Source organism: Camelus ferus, chromosome 10 (assembly GCF_009834535.1).
Source record: "Camelus ferus isolate YT-003-E chromosome 10, BCGSAC_Cfer_1.0, whole genome shotgun sequence".
Taxonomy (NCBI): Eukaryota; Metazoa; Chordata; class Mammalia; order Artiodactyla; family Camelidae; genus Camelus; species Camelus ferus.
In genome coordinates, this window is record NC_045705.1 from 66495550 (window position 1) to 66508916 (window position 13367).

Here is a 13367-nt window from a genome sequence, read left to right on the forward strand (position 1 = left end):
AGTTTGCCTTTTTGGTATCCCTAGTGTCATGCACTGCTGTGGAAAGGGAAGGGTGGGGACTTGAGAAGGTTGGGAGGCCCAGACAGGAGCCTGGAGGCCAAGAGTTAAAGACTGGATCTGCTGACAGCCCTGGCATTTCATTCATTCTTCGTTCACTCAACCTGTGAGTGTTAAGTGCGTGGCCCACCTTGTGCTAGAAGCTGAGTCTGGAGCTGAAACAGATGCTAAATCTTGGTTTCAAGATGCTTTGGCATCCAATGCTAAAGGGTACTGGAGTCTCCTCTCTGCTCCAGGCTTGCAGTGCTTCCAGTGTGGGAGGGAGCAGACGGGCCTGGGGATGCGGAGGGGATTCAGCTTGGCATTTTTCTGGACATGAATTTGAAGTTTCAGGATATGAGTTTCTTTCTTCATTCTGGCCCTAAAGGCAAGCAGCTGGATCTTCTCTTTGGAAACAATAAGCACCTCTGTGGTCCTTGTATGGGGCTTTCAGCTAACATACACTTTTATATCACTTATTCACTGCAGCAAAGCCTCTGGACAGGTGTATTAGCACCATTTCACTGATGAGGAAACAGGATCCAGGTAAAAAGTGATTTGCCCCCTCAGTTAGTAACAGGCACAGGTGGGCAACGTATCCACGCCATCTGTGTCCAAGCCCTGGTCTGTCCCCTCTGCCCCAAAGCCCATGAATCATCGTCTCAAGTCATCCTGTCCCAGATTACCCAAGAGGGCAGGCTTGGGCTGGTGCAGGGGCTTCTTCCCTTCCAGGTCTGTGAGCTAGAGTGGACCCCAAACTTCTGAGCAGAATGTAATAACTTAATAGACCAAGAGAAAAAGTTTCCAACAGTATGTTCCTCCAAGATCGAGGGCCAAAAACCACAAGGTATGGTGGGGGCAGAAATGCAAATTAGGAGCCAGATAGACCTGGATTCAAATTCCCCCTCCACCAACTATTTGCTGAGTGGAACCTGAGACTCGGTTTTTATTTCACAGGTGAAATGGGGCTGAAAGAAATGGGATCGACCTCCCAAAGATGCTGCTAGGACTTGAGGGGGATCTCTTTATAAGCTGAGGAGCACAAGAAAAATACTGTATGATATCACTTACATTGCGGAATCTAAAAAAAGAAAAAGACAAACGAATTTATTTACAAAAGAGAAACAGACTCACAGAAATAGAAAACAAACTTATGGTTATGGAGGTGGGGGGAAGGGGTAAATTGGGAGTTTGAGATCTGCAGATACCAACTAATATATATATAATAAGTAAACAACAAGTGTATGCTGTATAGTACAGGGAACAACATTCACTATCTTGTAGTAATTTATGGTGAAAAAGAATATGAAAACGAATATATGCATGTTCCTATATGACTGAAGTATTGGGCTGTACACCAGAAATTGACACAACACTGTACACTGACTATACTGCAATAAAAATACATAAAAAATAATAATTATAAAGCGAATTAGAAGATGCGGGAGACCTGGGAAATTTTAAAATACTAAAAAATTTAAAAAAATAAAGTCAATTAGAAGGCAATGGTGATCACAAAGATTTACAACAAGTTTCTTTCTCAAGGAGAGGAAGGAAACTCCAGGCCCCAGTCTGCTCCCACCAACAGTGAAATATGGGGGCTGGATTCTAGGAGCAGAGAACACAGCAAACCTCCTCTCACTCCAAATTCTCCAGCACTGGGGCTGTGTCCTTCAGAGGTCCTATGGGAGGGATAACATTCCAGGGACCTGTCACCCCTTTTCCACCTTGGATGCATCCTTGGGTGGAACAGGAGGGTGCAGTCTTGCCCTCTGCCTTCCTGTGCATCTGATCTTCAACTTGAACAAAGAACTGGACTGCAAGCCCCAAGAGGCTTCTGTCTAAGCTCTGTCCCTCACTAGTGCTGAGCACAGAGCCAGACACAGAGCAGGTACATTAGAATTTTTTTTTTCTTTTTTCTTTTTCTTTTGTGGGGGAGGGAACTAGTGTTTTTAAAATTTTATTTGTTACTGGAGGTGCTGGAGATTGAACCTAGGACCTCATGCATGCTGAGCATGTGCTCTACCACTGAGCTACACCTTCCCCCCACATTAGAAATATTTTATTGAGAAGACCACTTCTGAAGATCAGCCCAAGGATTTGCGTGGAGAGTCACCAATTTCTACCACAAAAATTTTGTTCCTAAGTTCCCAAGAGGGTTAAGGATTGTAACTCTCAGCTTTGAATCTTAAGTGACCAAAGCTCAAGAGACACACATTGGAGTCCCATCTAAAAACCTCCCTGGTGGAACCCTCCTACACTGTTGGTGGGAATGTAGTTTGGCACAGCCAATATGGAAAACAGTATGGAGATTTCTCAAAAAAGTAAAAATAGACTTACTATATAATCCAGAAATCCCAGTCCCAGGCGTATATCTGAAGAGAAGGCTAATTTGAAAAGACACCTGCACCTCAATGTTCATAGCAGCACTCTTTACAATAGTGAACACATGTAAACAACCTAAATGTCCATCGACAGATGACTGGATAAAGAAGTTGTGGTATATTTATACAATGGAATACTACTCAACCATAAAAAGAATTAAAAATGCCATTTGCAGCAATTTGGATGTACTTAAATACTGTCATTCTAAGTGAAGTAAGCCAGAAAGAGAGAGAAAAATACCATGTGATATCAGTTGTATGTAGACTCTAAAACAAAAGAAAAAAGAAGACACTAATTAACTTATCTACAAAACAGAAACAAACTCACAGACATAGAAAACAAATTTATAGTTATCAGAGGGGTGGGGAGGAAAGAGGGTGCGAAGGGGTAAACTTGGAGTTTGAGATTTGCAGATTCTAACTACTATATATAAAATAGATAAACAACAAGTTTCTTTTGTATAGCACAGGGAACTATATTCAATATCTTGTAGTAACCTGTAATGAAAAAGAATATGAAAACAAATATATGTATGTATATGTATGACTGAAATATTATGCTGTCCAACAGAAATTGACACAACATTGTAAACTGACTATACTTCAATAAAAATAATTAAAAATTTTAAAATTGAAAATAAAATAAAATAAAACATCTCTGGTGGTCATCAAAAAAGGGAAGTCTGAAAAGCTGAAACAGCCAACAGCCAAGAGAAGCCTAAGGAAACACCACGATGAAATATAATGTATCCTGGATAGAGTACTGGAACAGGAAGAGGACTTAGGTTAAAAATGAAGGAAACTGAATCAAGTATTGACTTTAGTTAATAATAACGTATCAATCTTTGCTCATCGTGACAAATGTATCATATAAGTGTCCGATGTCGATAACAGGGAAGATAAAAGGTATGGAGTATATAGAAACTACACTATTTTTCACAACGTTTCCGTAAATCTAAATCTATTCTGAAATTAAAAGTTTCTTTAAAAAGTAAAACTAAATAAATGAACATTTTAAAAATAAAAGATATGTAAGAAAAAAGGAACATCTCGCTGGTGTGTGGTGGTGGTAGTAGGTGATAGTAGAATGTGCATTTTTATGAGAAGGCATCTGGACTTTCAGAACCAAGGATGCCAGGAGCCAAGTCCCAGTTAGAGATAAAAATTAGAAGAGCCAGTGGCTCCACCTGCTGGATAGAGAAGTATCTGCTTCTGTTCCTCTCTGGCAAGGTCCGTATGGCTCAGAGCATCATAGCTTAGAACAGATAGATAAACTGAGGTCGGGAGAGGAAAGGATTTGCCCAATAACACTCCTAGAGTCAGTGCAGAAGCCAAATCTGACCTTCATCCAGTTTCCTTCCCACAAATACCAGATTCTGCTGTGGGAGCAGAATGTAGGAGAAAGGGCTCAAGTTTTGGGTCATAAAGACTGACCTTAAATGCTGCCTTGGCAGCCTTATTTTTTAATGTGGTAAATATTTTCAATATCTACACATGCCAGGAACTGTTATGGGTGCTGGGGATGCAGCAGTGAACAGAACAGACGAGGTCCCTGGGCTCACAGGGCTTACATTCTAGTTGTGGGGAGACATAACAAAATGCAAACAGTCTCGAAGGAAGGTTTGTTTGTGTAGTCAGTTTACAATGTTGTGTCAATTTCTGGTGTATAGCATAACATTTCAGTCATACATATACGTACATATATTCCTTTTCATATTATTTTTCATACTGTAGTATGCGCAGTAAGGGACAGAGCCAGGATACTGTGGTAGAGAACCACAGCTCTGGTTTAGAGTGTCCTAATTTAGAGGGAGGTGTCGGGAAGCCCTTTCTAAGGAAGCAACATTGAGCTAAGACCTGAAAGATGAGAAACAAGAATAAGAATGTTCCAGGCCAAAGGAAAGCAAGAGCAGAGGTACTTAAATGAGAAAAGCTTTGACCTTTTAAGGACTAGCAAGGAAATCAGTGTGGCTGGATCAAGGCCAGCAAGAGGAAGACTGGTTGGAGAAGAGGGGTAAGATTACTCGGGGCTTTTCACCGTGATAAGAAACTCAGATTTTATTTTACGTGCAATAGGAATCCATTGACAAGATTGAAGAAGGGGAATGACATGATCTGATTCACCTGTTTAAGCCATCCCTCTGACCGGGTGTGGAGACAAGACTGGAGGAGGCAGGAGCGGAAGCTAAGAGACCAGCTGGGCTTCTGCAGTGATCCAGGCAAGAGGCGATGAGAGCTATTGCCAGACATGGATTGGGGGAAGTGACTGGATTTGGAACACTTTGGACACAGAACTAATGTGATTTGCTAATGCGCTTAGAGTGGGGTGAGGAAAAGAGAGAAGTGTTGTGTCTCTGACTTAAGTAACCGGGTGAAGCATTGCTGTTTATTTAGACTGAGATGAGGTGAACAGCAGGACTTTTGTAGTGTTGTCTGGCACCTGGAAGGACGAATTCAAAGCCTCTCTGGATGAGGGCATATCTATCTTAGGCCTCAAGGAGCTTACATAAGTAATGTGTTACAGGCATTGAGCAGGATGCGACCAAAGATAACCAGACACACAATGAGGCAAGACAATATGAGCAAGAACTAGCAACAGACAAACCTAGTACGTATATTGGAATAGGCAGTCACTGATTTTAAAACAACTATATTTTGTTGTATTTAAAGAAATAAATTCCAAAGTCAAGAACATCTACAGGGAACATGAAATGATAACAGTGATAAAGCAGACCTGAAAAAGAACCAATAGAACCTCTAGAAAGAAAAAAAATGAAAATTGAAATTTAAAACTCAATTGGAAAACAACTGGAAATGGAATATTGGAAGAGTCAGCACATACTAGAGCCATATCAAGATTTATTTTTTGGCCAACGATTATAAAACAATGTGCTGAGTGGCCCATTTGTACATTGTCTGAAAACCAACTGTCTGTGATTTGGTTTTTTTAATGTATCATGTACTAGGCCAAATTTTAGTGAAAGTGCACAATCTAAAATATTATTTTCTAAAAAAATTATTTTCTACTTCAGTTATTTCAGCACTTGAAGGAAAGAAAATCACACTATTGATACAATGAACACATAATTTTAAAAAAGTCAGTATTTGAAGAAAAAGTTGTGGGCATATACTGCATATGAAATATAGTTGTCATTTACAGTGGCAGTTACTTATGTGTAATGGTTTATTACACAATGTTCCATTGTGATAATCAGAGAAACATTAATTAGCTATAAAATTCATACTGCCAAAGACTTCATAGAGCTATAGAAACAACAAGAACTAGATGAACTGAAATTCCAGAGAGGAAAGAGCCCTTCCTGTGTGAACTGATGATCACAGTCATCTTCCTCCCTGGAGACATCTTCCTATTCTGGATGCACGCTGGTTGGGTTAAGTCCAGGCAGAGGGAACCGATTGAGAGTGAGCTTTGGGTGGTCATGAGGAGCTGTTATTAATAGACTGGAACTCCCAAATGCATGGTCTGTTTTCACCCACAGAACATTTGCTAAATTCTGGAATGGTACAGGAGACTGGGAGGCTGAGATGAAAGCTAAAAGGCAACCAAGAATCTCCCATAGTCTCGCGGTACTAAAGGGAAAAAACCCTTAAGAAGAAGAGAGCCTGCCAAAAACTCTTGCCCAGTTCCCCACCTAGACATTTGCCAGATTTCAGATCTGCATGGGAAGAGATGCTAAGCTCAAAACCTCTGAGGGGCAGAACTGAATTTCCCCAGTGTTTCGGAGCTGAAACAAAATAAGCCTTTCAAATTGTACAAGCAATTCAGTGGAGGAAGGATTGTCTTTTTCAACAAATTGTACTGGGGTAATTAGACATCTTTTTGGGGAGGGGAATTTCAACCTAAGCCTCGTATCTTATACAAAAATTAACTCAAAATGGGTCATAGACTTAAATATAAGACATAACTATACTCTGGATATCGTTTAAGAGGACGTGGTTCTTAAGACATGGCTATAAATAAAGTTTTTATGATGGGGACAGAGAGCTAAAAATAAACTACAACTATAAAACTTTTAGAAAAAAAGATAGGAGAAATTCTTAGATACCAAGAGCTTGGTGAAGAGTTCATAGGTATAACATCAAAAGATGATCCAGAAAAGAAACAAAATTCGATAAATTAGACTTTATTGAAATTGAAACCTTTTTCTCTGTGAAAGGTCTTGTTAAGAAGATGAAAAGACAAGCTACACAGTGGGAAAAATATTTGCAAACTACATATCTGATAAAGGGCTCCCATCTAAAACTCTCAAAACACAGCAGTAAAAAAAATCATTAGAAATTGACAGAAAATGAAGAGACATTTCACTAAAGAATACAGATATATAGCTTATAAGGACATGAAAAGATTTTCAACAACATCAGCCATTTGGAAAACACAAATTAAGACCACAATAAGACACAACTACCCACATATTAGAACAGCTAAAGTAATCATAACAACAACACTACTAAGTTCTGATGAGTATGCAGAGAAATTAGATCACTCATAGGTTGCTAGTGATAATGTAAAATGGTACAGTCACTCTGGAAAATAATTTTGCAGTTTCTTAAATAACTAAAAGTACATTGACCATACAACCCAGCAATTGCACTCTTGGGCATTTATCCCAGAGGAATGAAAATTACATCCTTCAAGAATTCTCCAAACAGCTTTATTTGTAATAGTCAAAAAGTGAAACATCTAAATGCCATTCAATAAATAAATGATTAAATAAATTGTGTTACATCCATACCTGGGAATACCATTCAGCAATGAAAAAGGAGAAAAGTAGTGATACGTGCAAGAATTTGGATGGATCTCAAAGGTGTTACGCTGGGTAAGAAAACTATCTCAAAAGGACATATACTGTATGATCCTACTCATACAAAATTCTAGAAATGAGGACAAAGACCTTCCCTGGATAGACATAGAGAAAAGATTAGTGGCTGCCAGTGAGAGAGGCAGGTGGGTGCTAATCCAAAAGAGAGAAATTAACTAAAATGTAAACTGTCGGGATTAGAATAACCTAATCTTGGAAGTGACATACCATCACTTCTGCCATAGTCAGTGATACAGACCAACCCAGGCACAGTGTAGGAGAGTGTTTATTACTGGAGGTGGAGGTCTTTGGGAGCCATTTTTGAGAGTGGCGGCCACACCAACTATCATTGTTACAAGAACATCTAAAACATAAAGATAGAAAAAGGTTGAGAGGATGTAAAAAAAGATATATCATGTTGGCTCTAAACAAAAGATTGATGTAAGGGTATTTACTAAAAGGCACAAGAGACTTCAAGACAAAAAGCATTACAAGACAAAGAGTGACTGGGAGATGAACAATATCAACGATCTGTTTAGATGATTCTTTCAGATGTTACAGTGACAGAAAACAGAGAAATGGGGCAGTGGCCAAAGGGAGATGTGATGTCAGAAATGTTGCTTGTTCTTTAAGGATACCCGAGTATGTGTTTGTGCACTCTAGGTTTTTTTTGTTTTTTTTTTTTTTTTGCTATTGAGTCATATGAGTTCTTTACACATTTTGGATATTAACCCTTTATCAGATATATGATTTGAAAGTTTTTTTCTCCTGTTCAGCAGGTACCTTTTCGTTTTGTTGGTGGTTTCCTTTACTGTGCGCTTTTTTTTTTTAAATTGAAGTATACTCAGTTTACAATGTTGTGTCAATTTCTGTTTTTTGGTGTTTTTTTTTTTGAGGTTGCAGAAGTTTTTTAATTTGATGCAGTCCCACTTGTCCACTTATTTATTTTTGCTTTTGTTGCCTTTGCTTTTGGGGTCAGATAAAAAAAACTCATTGCCAAGGCCAATGTCAAGAGAAGTCTGTCTTCATAGGGAGGGTATAGCTCAAGTGATAGAGTGCCTGCCTAGCATGCACAAGGTCCTAAGTTCAATCCCTAGTATCTCCTTCAAAAAGATAAATAAATAAGCGAAATTACCCCCTCCAAGAAATGTATAAATAAAGCTAAAAAGATTTTCTTAAAGCACAAAATAGAGCAACCTTCATAGAAAAAAAGAGACAAAAAAAGAGGAGTCTGTTTTCTTCTAGGAATTTTATGGTTTCAGGTCTTACATTCAATCTTCAATCTATTTTGAGTTAGTACTTTTGTCTGTTGTAAGACAGTGCTTCAGTTCCATTCTTTTGCATGTGGCTGTCCACTTTTCCCAACACCATTTATTGAAGGGACTGTCCTTTCCCCATTGTATATTCTTGGCTCCTTTGTCATAAATTAATTGACCACATATGCTCTGATTTCTGCAGCCTTTTGAGATAAGCGTAATTTTCTCTGTCTTAAAGATGAGGGGTCTAAAGCACAGAGTAGTCAAGTAACTTGCCCGAGACAGCCAGGCAGAATGGAGCTGAGGGTGGCCTCTGACTACAACCAGTGAGGAACTGAGACCCTCAGTCTGACTGCTCAAAAGAACTAAATGCTGACATCAACCACGTGAGTTTGAAAACAGATCCTTCCCCTGTCAAACCTGGTATGCGACCACAGCCCCAGCTAACACCGATTGCAGCTTTGGGAGATCCTGAAGCAGAGGACCAAATGATGGTCATCACAGGGTTGTATGTATTTTTCACTTTTTAATGCAAACAACAAAATACTCAACAGTTGAGGACTTGGTTAAATAAATAATAGCCTACCCATAAGACAGAATACTAAGAGTTATTAAAAATTGTTTTAGGAAGATAATTTTGAAAAAATGTTTTAAATTACCAAGTTAAAAGTAAAAGTAGAATACAACAATACCTAGAGTATGACCCAAATTAATTTTTTTAAAGCATTATATATAAATGCACAAGGCAAAAGAAGTAGACAAGATACACAGCAAAGTATCGGCAGGAGTCTCATCGGGGTGGAGGGACCTCTTGAGGCTTTTATTTTCTTATAGGAGTTGTTCTGTGCTTTCCAAAACTTCTCAGTGTAAAACAAAGTGCCAAGCATGTAACAAGTGCTTGATAAATGTGAACCCCATTTCTCCCGACTCCTTCTCTCTTCTCTGAGAGGAGAATGGTCCTTGATATGACAAATTATGGGAAAATAAAAGGCCAGGGACTTCCCAAGGACTTCTCCCACTGTGGGCAGGAATCTACTGAAGCTTTGCTGCTTCTGCCAGTTTGTAGCCATAAACCCCCAATACTTCATGTTCAGCTAACACCTGACCCAGAGCCAGGATCAGCTTAATAGAAGAGCCTGAAGTAGCCCTTGGGATCCAGGGCACTCCATGTAGTAACCCTGATTGGGGCTGTGACCTGAAGTCCCCAAAGGGGTCTGTTTCTGTTGAGAATGGCAAGTCCCCAAGAGATAAGAGGTATTTCTGATGGAAGCAAACACCTGCTGCTCCTGTATACCCAGGCCCACACCCACCCTGACTATTCCCTCACCCCTTGAAAGGGGGGAAAGACAGGATTTTGAATTGGAAGTCCAGGGTTCTCCTCCAGTCTCTGCCAATTCAGACCCTGTGCAAGTCGCTCTGCTTGGATAAGCCTCAGATTGTACATCTGAGAAACAGCGTGAAGACTCCTGCTTCCCAGGGCAGCTAATGTCTGTCCCTGGTGGCTACTGTCAGTACTAGTCCCTTTCCCTGGGGTCCCAAGGCAGAAATGGAGAGTGGATGACAAAAGATGTTTATTCAGGCTTGATCCCTTAAACAGCCATACACGTAAAAAATACATAATTAAAAGTCAGAAAAATAATAATCAGGGTGGTGTGACCTCCCTTCCTCCCCTTTGGCACAGCCTTCCCAACTGGCCCCATTCTGAGGTGCTCCCTTCAAAATCCTGGAACTGGGGGCACAGGGGTCACTTCTTGGCAGCTTCTGCCTGAGCTGCCAAGTCTGCCTCTTTCTGAGCAGCCAGAAATAGGGCTCGCTCCTTCTGGAAAGTTGCCAGCTCTTCTGAACTGAGGCTGCAGGTACAGAAAAAACAGACAGTAAGTAAGGGGTCAGTCACTGGTGGGGAGCTCACAAGTGCCCATGTCACTGTCTCAGAACCTGTTCTCCCCTCCTGGATTTCCCAGCCTCCATACCTTTGCTCATCTGTTTCCTCTACCAGGAATGCCACTCCACCATCACCTCTGCCTTTCATTCCCTTCTTAAAGCCCTACTCATCCTTTGAGCCCTCAGCTGTAGCTCAGCCCAAATGAATCAGCCCTTCCTCTGTGCTCCAAGACACTTTGTAAAAGAAGTCATCAAGTGGTGCATGTATGTCTCCCTCAGGGCAGGGATCAAATTTACTCAGCTCCGTCTCCCTGGTTAAAAGTGAAGATTTGAGCAAAGTAAAGTCCATCCCTGTTTCATGCTTAACCCCACTCCTCTCAGGAAACAACCGTCAGCCTTTGCTGGGGGCAGGACACCAGCAACAAGAGGCCAGTGAAGGGTTGAGTGCTGCCCCTGCCATTGTCTGGGCCAGATGCTCTCCCACCCAAAATCTCACTTCAAAGAAATAATTCCTGATGTCATTTGAAGCGCATGAGGGGGTCCCCTACTGGCCTCAGGATCAGGTCTGAATTTGAGAACTAACTGGTTCCTGTTTCCTCACTGCCTCCTATTTCCCACTCTGCCTCTGGTCTGACACCCAGACCACACTGAACTTCTTTGCTTCACTCCTTCACTCTTTTTTCACCCAGCAGTATAATGGACCTGCCTCCATCTCTGGACTGTGAGATCCATAGAAGCTAGGCCAAGCATGGCTACCTCCTTCCTGCCTGCAGCCAATGTCCAGAAAAATGTCCAATATATACTGGGTAATTTATATTCCAAATGAATGAACAAGCCTCCTACCCCCAAGAATCTAAGGTCCTTTGACTCAGAAGCTAACTCTCCTATTCAGTGGGCCCTCAGCCTTGTCCCAGAGTCAAGAACTTTCCAGGCCCTCCTCTCATGCTGTACCACTCCAGACACTCACTCCTTCACCACACGAATGCCCAGGGAGCGGGCAGAGCCAATGATGGAACGAACAACAGAGGACAGGGGCGCGTCCAGTAGGGCGAAGGCGTCATCCTGAGCTTTGACGCAGGCGATCTCATACACGTGCTTCAATGTCACCAGGCCTGCCACCTCTTTCCCTGGGAGGAAGAAACAAGTAGTTCTTCAGATGTCACTGCTTCCATCCAGAGCCCCCAGAATCCCAGATGCCCACCCTGTCCCTTACCTGTGTTCCGTGCCCCCTTCTCAATCCCAGCAGCTGCCTTCAGGAAGTAGGAAACAGTGGGCTGGCCAATTTTGATTTCAAATGTCCTGTCAGGCTTAACGAAAAAAAGAAATATGAGAATATGTCTTCCTGCCTCTCCCAACCCCTGCTGCCTCAGCCCAGGGAATTTCTAACTTCCTGTCCTCCACCCTTCCCTCATCTTCCTATAGTGCTCCTTGAACTGACCACAAAGCCACAGGAAAAATAAATCTGCAACAAACATCCCTGACACCTCTATTCCAGGCCAACTCTGTTCTGGAAACCCCAGTAAGCTGGAGGGGCAAAGGAAAAATCTGCAATATGGCAGGGTGGGCTCAGGAAAAATGTGGTCTAGTCTCTACTTTGTAAATGGGGAAAGCGGGGCCCGGTAACAAAAAGAGACTTGCTCCAAGTTTGGAGCAGAGTAGCAACCCCAGGTGACCACCTCGCTCCATGACCTGGGAAGAACTGAAGGAATGAGAAGGAAACTGGGGATCAGAGTCCCAGCTCCGCACCTTCACAAAAATCTTCGTAGGCAAAGGAATGCCTTCTTTGATGTCCTTTGTCTTCTCGTTGAACTCCTTACAGAACTGGTTGATGGAAACGCCTCGCTGTGAGGGAGGCACAGGGGTTAGCGTGGGGAGGAAGGGACGGCTTTCTACCACTCAGGAGGCTCAGTCCGTTATCTCCTCCGGCTTCACTTCTGTAAGTTCCCATCCTCTTTACTTGGATTTAACTACCATTTTACGCGCCAGGTGATTTGCATGGTTCATACCTCTCTATCTTCACAACAGCCCGTTGACAAAGGACTGAGGAAGCTGAGCCTCGAAGAGGCTGTGTAACTAACCCAAAGACATAAAGCGTGTGCGTCTTAGAGCCGCGTTTTGAAATCGAGGCCTCCCTGGCTCCAGCCCGCACCCTCCACCAGCGTTCTAGCTCCCTCGGGCTCCTCCTACTCCCGGTTCCTGCCGCGGCTGCACCTGACCCAGGACGGGACCCAGCGGGGGCCCGGGCATGGCCTGGCCTGCCCGCACGATGGTCCGGATCACGCCGCCGGCCTCGGGCTTCCTGAGCGCCCGAGTGGCCCGGCTTAGCTTCGACATGATGCGGGGTTCTTGGCCTTAGTTCATGTCAGGTCGGCAGGAAGAGCGACGGCTCCGGGCGCCGCCACCTTGGGTCAAAGTTGAAGGGTCCTCACGTTAGGCTAGGGCAGGTGAAGCCAACAAATTGCATCGTTGTTTCAGTCTTCTGCTCTCCAACGAGTAAGGCAAGGAGAGCGAGATGAAGTGGGTAAAACTTCTAACTTGCCATCTTAAGATTGGGGAAAGACCCGAATGGCTCGGATAAACACATTCCTCCTGGAGCGCAAACAGGCAGTGCCTCAGACAGCTAAACTGGAAGCGGGGGCCTTAATGCCCGCACTTCATTGTGGGTATGATAGTTTTGATCGCTTATGCAAATCCCACCAATTGCTATGCCCTGGGGCGCCATCTGCTGGACATGTGGGTAATTCCTGGGTTTGAAAACAGCCTAGAGCTCCTTACGAGTGGGAATTTTCACTTTCTGAGCCTGTTTTCCTCCTCTGTCGTTAAAAGGGAATAAGGTTAAGGGTACGGACCTTGGGAACAAATTGCTTGGTTGCTTCTTTTACTGGCTGTGAACTTGATCAAGTTATTTAACTTCTGCTCAGTTTCCTCCCCTGTACAATAGGGGTTAGAATATGTAGCACCTCCCACTTGGGATTCTTGCAAGTTAGCAA

At 42.6% G+C, this 13367-nt stretch overlaps 1 protein-coding gene across 1 annotated transcript; it reads right to left on the bottom strand.

Annotated features, from left to right (window-relative positions):
• Positions 1–10050: 10050 nt before the first annotated feature.
• Positions 10051–12816, bottom strand: MRPL11 (mitochondrial ribosomal protein L11). Its single transcript, XM_032489908.1, has 5 exons — positions 12589–12816; positions 12124–12219; positions 11591–11684; positions 11345–11504; positions 10051–10346 (listed from the first exon to the last, which is right to left on the bottom strand). Exons 1-5 carry the CDS (start codon positions 12709–12711, stop codon positions 10241–10243), a joined length of 579 nt encoding a protein of 192 aa, XP_032345799.1. The 5' UTR covers positions 12712–12816; the 3' UTR covers positions 10051–10240.
• Between the last annotated feature and the right edge of the window lie 551 nt (positions 12817–13367).